Source organism: Hibiscus syriacus, unplaced genomic scaffold, assembly GCF_006381635.1.
Source record: "Hibiscus syriacus cultivar Baekdansim isolate YM2019G1 unplaced genomic scaffold, ASM638163v2 tig00110988_pilon, whole genome shotgun sequence".
NCBI lineage: Eukaryota > Viridiplantae > Streptophyta > Magnoliopsida > Malvales > Malvaceae > Hibiscus > Hibiscus syriacus.
The window spans coordinates 3,250,723-3,257,733 of NW_024062942.1; the positions used below are offsets into that span (position 1 = coordinate 3,250,723).

Sequence of the window (7,011 nt, forward strand, 5' to 3'; positions counted from 1 at the left end):
TAAAGTGACAACGTTTATAATATTAAACACATGGATAAATCGGAAAAAAAAATTAGACACCTATTTAAAAAATGTAGTATACATAATTTAGACATCTATTTTTTAATTAAGTCAAATTTAAATATACAAAAAGAAAATTAATTAATTAATTGATTGATTCTTTCACTCAAGATTTGGTAGAGGACGTGCATCATGCATGTGTAGCCCAATAAAATCAAATATAATTGTGAAAGATGTGATATCAAAATTCGATCACATTTGTCATGGTATTGAAAGCAAAAATACGGAAAATTCAAGTATGCAAAACAAAATTGTTTTCCCATTATAAATACATAAATGATTAAGCCATCTTCCCCAACCCCTCACGAACTTCGTCATCACCGACCCTCCTCGATCGATCAAGAAGTAGCGCCGGTTTATAACCATCTGGTCTTGTTCTACCCGACCAAATCCAATGTCCAAACCAACAACATCAACATCCCCGATCTCCACCACTTTAAACTGTCCGTATCCCAAGCACTAACCCACTTCTATCCACTAGCGGGACGCATTAGAAACAACTGAAGGAGTTCCTTTAAAGGAGCCGAAGTCAAGTGCCGACCATCCCGTCCCCGAAGAACTCAACAAGTTGTTCCCTTTTCCTCTCGATGATGCTGCGGAATTGCCGATGGGAATCCAGTTCAACGTTTTCGTCTGCGGTGGAATCGGAATCGGTTTGTGTGTTTCTCACAGGATGGGCGACGCGTCGTCGTATTTCACGTTTTTGAATACATGGGCAGCAATTTCTCGCGGGGATGATAAGGACGTAGTTAAACCCGAGTTCGTATCGGATAAGCTTTTTCCGGCATGGAACTTGTCGGCTCCTGAACCATTGTTGGCACCAACAAGTGAAAAGAACGTAGCCACAAAGAGGGCGGTGTTTGCTTCGTCTAAAATATAGCAAATCAGAGCAAAATATCCAGCTGAAAATGGAATCCACCCTTCACATATTGAGGCCTTATCAGCTTTCATATGGACTCGTTTCATCGCTTCCACTAAAGAAAACCCTTTACGCACAAGATTTGAGCCGCCGCTTTCAGCTCAGTCTCTTGGGAATATTTTCCACCTTGCAAGAATAATTCCTTCAATGGAAAAAGAAAAAGACGATGGATCGTATAATCTGGTCAGCCAAATGAGAGAATCCATTAGAAGAATCGACAAAGATTACGTGAGGAAGCTTCAGGTTGGTGAAAGTGGTTCCTTTAAGGGAAAGACGATCCCCTTTATCTTCACTAATTTATGCAGGTTTCCACCGTACGAAGCTGATTTTGGTTGGGGAAAACCAGTATGGGTAAGTTCTGCAAATTTGAGCACCAAGGATGTGGTTGTTTTTATGGATTCTGCAAATGGTGATGGAATAGAAGCTTGGATTCATCTCAAGGACGGAGACATGGTTGAATTTGGAAGCGATGAAGAATTACTTAAAACAGTTTAAAATCTGTTAAAATATAATGACAACTTTTTAAAGAAATCATTGGTACTTGTAATATCTTCTAAACTTTCAAGGGTTTGATTGATGATGTGCATGCATGCATCCACACATACATACATAAGATAAAATAGTATTAAGCTCCAATCAAACCCATCCAAATCTATGAATATTTGTATTAACAAAAACACACCAAGAGAAGTTTCAATTTGAAAACGAAGATAAGCTTATAGATTATTCATAAATGTAAGAAATGCCAAGGTACAATTAAAACCAACATTAAAAACATAAATTACCTGCGACTGTAAATTGGTTTGTATGATTCTCGAAAATATCGAACAAGAGCTAAAAAGTAGAGAGAACAGCTACTAACTTCTATTTGCTTTGTATGAGTAACCACAAATGTTGGACTTCAATGCCACAGACGGTCGGGAACCAGCCGGGCAACTCCAGATCTTCGGTGCAAAACAATGGCTTGGCATCGAGTATCCAACTTCTCTAAGCATTTGAACCGTCTTGTGGCAGCGGCAGCAACAATGAAAGATATCAACACTGGACTAGTGTCAGGGTCAATCCGCGATGGTGTTTCGAAGGGTTAAACATGAGGTACAAGAACCGGTTCACCATTACTGGCTTTTAATTTGGCGATCTCTTCTATGCGCTTCCAGGTGGCTTCGTGTTTCATTTCGGTCTCTTCCAGCTTTTCTTTATCTTCTTGAAACTTGTTCAAGCATTCCTCGAATAGTTCGGGATCAGTATCGGAAAAGATCTTTCGAACATTAAGCGTCAAGCTCTGGACAACCTGATTCCAATGGTTATGCCCATTTTGCTCCAAGGCAGGGAAAATAATGGGCAGTATAACTCTGCGGTTCTGTCTGATTAAGTTCTCGATATGATCATTATTCCAAAAGTACAAAGCCCTCTCTGCTACCTGTAAGAGCAAGCATCAAATTCAGCAATCTGAAATTCCCCGGGGGGGGGGGGAACTAGAATTTACACAAAACTAAACCAACCAAATTCCTGTATATGAAGTGAAATAATATGGAAAGCGGCATGCATTCGAACAGTTGTTCTTACAAGGTAACACCATAATTTAGGAGTCGTAGTCAAAGAAATGTATTATCATATGCATTGAACAAGCCACTCAACAATGATAGACAATACGTTACGGTTACGATTCATTTCAGCACGCATATAAGTGTTCCATTGCATACTAAACAGATGCATACAGCTTGGCCATCGAAGCCAACTCCAAAATGCCCTAAAAGAAAATGTAGCCTTCGAGTGTCGGTTGGCCAAAAATTTATACAAGAAAATTACACACACGTGTGTGTGTTTCTACGAACTGGTTAAGCCTAGTAATGTTAGTACGTAATCCCACAAAAATGCATATCCTTCCTGCCAAATGAAAAGTAATTATCCCTTGAACTAAAACCACTAAAGCCTCGGTGGTACAAAATCAAATTTACACTTTCTTACAAGCCTAAGAAATTTGACCTATATCGTCGAAACGGTTTAGTGTTAAACATGTGTATACCTATGTTTCAAAAATTTGGAACAATTTCCATGTTTTTGGAGAGATTTTGGTGGATCACATCCCTATACCTCTGTCTGGATATGAGTCAGATACAGGCGTCGGACATTTTGCCTCGAGAAAAATTAAGAGTTGGAGCAACATAAGATTTGGTTCTCGTAAGCTCAAGCATATAGATAGTTTACAATGGATAGCAACAAAGCAAGATCTAATTTGCTAAGGTATAGCCAATACTCTTAATCATCTCATTTGGGAGTAATTGAAACAAATATAGTTGAAACGGCTGACACAAATCACTATCAAAAGAAAGCAGAAACCCGTGTTTGAATGAAAGATAATCATGGAAGACCATTGTTGCGAACATAAAGTAAAAGAGTAACAGTAAATAACTACCCTTTCATCTAATTTATTCAAATAAAAGAGTGTTTTCCAGCAGATTAGAGCTGGTCAGATGAAACGATCAACAACGGGACTTCACACAATAGGAAATGAAGAGAGATTTGAAAAGTTGAAAGCTATTACCTGAAAGTGTGAACTGCTCAAGCATCGAGCGATTTTGTGGAACAACGGTACCATACATCTCTGAAATTCAGCAGGCTGAGTAGCTTCCAAAATTTCTTCCAGCTCACTAAGGAACATGACTTCCTTTGAACTATTAGTAATTGGCCAGTACTTCAATAATCCCCTTATAACAGTGTCAACTAATTTGCAGTCTTTCTCGACAAACTGCGTGATGCAGTACGACAACTGCTGGTGGTACATCGGCAAGCATTTTGGTTTGTGAAGGGGTATTAGCGCCCGTACAAGGAACAGCTTGTGTTCTTCTTTGAGTGGCAGGGCAAACCCATTGATTATACTTCCCAAAACCTCCAAAAGCTCGGCTATCCCATTATTCTTCTCCGTTTCAAAAATGAAACGGAAGAAAATGTTGTTAATAGTTTTCCTGATAAATGGACGATGTACCATAAACTTGCCATAGATACGATGCAGAATTGTTTTTAGATACTCCCTCTCCCTTGGATCTTCAGAATTAAACAGATCCAGTAATTTAAGAACAAAAGAATGGTCAACGTATCTCTTGGCCAACTTCGCATCAGTCTCGGAGATACCACAAATCTCAGAAGGAATTCGTATACAAATTGCAAGTGAGGCCATGCAGGGTCCACCGATGGTTCTTCCTCTTCCAAATCAAAAGCTTCTAGCACCTTGCTTTCACGAGGCTGTGGAGTAAGGGGACGAAACAAGTTGACAGACACCATCTTTACAGCTTCTTGCATGACGGATTCAGCAAACTTTCCATTTGCGGAGCTAACATAATCGACAAGCTCAAGTAACGTCTGCCTCTTGATGTCCTTCTCTTTCAAGTTCTTCATCGGGTCCGAGAAATCAAACACGACGCAACACAAACTCAGTTTTCTAAGAAACAAGGTTTGCTTCTCGGAGCTAGGAACATCCTTAAATCCCGGTAGAGCTTCATATGGTGCAGTCCCCAAGTTCCCATTAAGTTTTGATCGACAACTTGGGCGAGTCGACTCCCATGGTTATATCCGAAAGTAGAAGTAGAATTAGGGCCAGTAAGAGGAGCATTGTCGATCAGCAACCTATGATTACCCACAATATCACTGGTTCTCGAGTGGGAGGGATTACTCAAAGGAGAAGCAGATGAACCTCCAAATTCACGATTCTCGGACGACTTAGATGGCTTTCGAGGAAGCCTGCCTAATATCTGCTTGATCATATCTTAAAACAAAAGACACAATGAACCAAGTTTCCTTTACAGCATAACCTAATCCACTAAAAGAAGAGAACAACTCCAAAACCAGGGCACAAAAACTCTATAAACTACCCAGAACTAGAAACCTCTATCAGGATAAAAATTTGAGAAACCCCTAGAGCATCTATCAAAGCAAAAACTCTTGCTTTTATCAATCATCCTATACCAAAATTTGACAACTTTCTTTACCCGATACAACAATAAAACAGAAAGATAACACCTTTTGACTTAACTTCAGCAGGAAATTAAAGGAAAAATACACTCAAAACTGGAAGCAAAACTACAAACTTCAATAATGGAAAAACTCCAGGTTTCTATATAGGTCCATTTTACTTCTTCTCCAAATCAGCAGCCAAAGTCAGTTGAGTCAAATGATTACAGGATCTGGATTTTATGGGGGGGGGGGGAAACATCAAACCAGCATTAATCATAGAAACTATGAAAGCAAATACATATACATATAGGAGCTATAAAAAAGTGATGAACTAAAACAGAAGATTATAACAGGAACAACAACATAAAGCAAAAACAACATAGAAAATAAAAGTAGAGCCAGAAGAGAGGAGAGCCCTTCAAACTTACAGAAAGGTGATAATTTGAAACAGAAGTTGAACACAAGAAAGCAAAGGCTTTAGATTTCCCTCTTTTTAAAACTCTCTTTCTCCTTCTGAATTTACTATGAGCCAAGGGATAAAAAAGAGGAAGAGAGAGAGAGGAGCAAAGTGAACAAAAAAGCAGCCCCTTTGATACACGAACCTTACTGGCTTACCGCTTATTCACACCCCGTAAATGGAACATCTGAGAACATTTAAAAATAAAAATAAAAATTGACAAAAGGAAATAAGTCCATGTACCCTATCAATTATCAAGTAGTACTGATAATTTGGGTAATTAAGCATTCATTTCATAGCAAATTTATAACTTTTTTCTCTTTTCTTATTTGTTTAACATAATCTATTAACTTTCGAGGAAAAATGGGTTACTTTCGGATCTTGAAAATTTTCATGAAAACAGAAAACATTGAATTATTTTTGATACGTTGCTTCTCTTTCTACATATGTACAGTTTAGGATAAAACCAAAACGTAAATGGGAACATAAATTCTTACAAAATACAAAGCATATCGGTTTAGGGAATCATTTGACTTCGTTTATTTTAAGCTGTCTTGAATGAAGCTAACGAAGTTATTTAAATGGCGTATACATAAAACAATAATCGAATTCTTTTTTAAGGGTTGGAGAAAAAAACCAAAGTCTCCAACCAAAATATAACAATTTGGTTAATTTATATTACCGACCAACTTGCAAAAGGGTGACATGCAGTTATGGAAATTAGATATGATGTCTAATTAATTCAAGTCCATTAGGAGTTGAAAATATGACCATTAATGCAAAATAATAATAAAAGCTGTTGACAATTCTTAGGATTCACATAAGAATAAACGACAAATAGTAGCGGATGTGTACAATTTCTTGGTAGTAATTGAATACCCATTTTGTTTTTTGTTTTTTTAACTAAGTTACCCTTTCTATTTCTAAGACTTTTTCTTGGTTAATTCAAATCGATCCGGGTTGTTTATCTAGAGCGATGATCTTTTGCATACAAAAGGATTGAAGTCGAGATTTGCTTAAATGATATCAAATTGTTTACTACTTGAACCAACCTCCATTGGTACATGATTATTATTTTAATTTATAAGTTTATATACAATTTTGATATTATTTATAGTTATTTAAATTTAAATATATTTTGGTTATTAATTCATAAGTTTATATGATTGTTATTGCACTTGGTTTTTATTATTATTTTCTTGTTAATAAGTAAAATAATTATAGTAGTATTTGATTATTTACTTCTTTTAGTTTAGACGAAGAATTGCATACGGCAATTATTATGCAATTCTTCGGATATAAAAGAGAAAATAAACATGTTGGAGAAAATAGTGAATAGTAGTTTTAGATTGAGAGAGGACAAGAAAATTTATTTCTCATTTTTTTACGAGATTTATATACGGATCCTTAGTGTTAATATTAGACTCAGATAATGATAATTATTTTATAAGTCGACGGAATGAGTAGATTTAATTATTATATAACAGATTTAATGGTGATGGGATTAATAATAATTAAATCGGTATGGCTGTTTGGAGGTTTCTAAGAATTATGAAGGCCTTATTGAGAGGAGAATTAATAATGAAAACATGATTTACATAGAAGATTTAGAAGAAATATAATA

General features: G+C 36.5%; 1 protein-coding gene and 1 pseudogene across 1 annotated transcript; one reads left to right on the forward strand and one right to left on the reverse strand.

Moving 5' to 3' along the window:
• Nucleotides 1–336: 336 nt before the first annotated feature.
• LOC120149089 (stemmadenine O-acetyltransferase-like) lies at nucleotides 337–1,474 on the forward strand. The gene is made up of 3 exons (XM_039161987.1): nucleotides 337–556; nucleotides 618–898; nucleotides 941–1,474. The coding sequence occupies exons 1-3, from the start codon at nucleotides 337–339 to the stop codon at nucleotides 1,472–1,474; spliced, it is 1,035 nt and encodes a 344-aa protein (XP_039017918.1).
• Nucleotides 1,475–1,617: 143 nt separating this feature from the next.
• Nucleotides 1,618–4,809, reverse strand: LOC120149100 (annotated as a pseudogene).
• Between the last annotated feature and the right edge of the window lie 2,202 nt (nucleotides 4,810–7,011).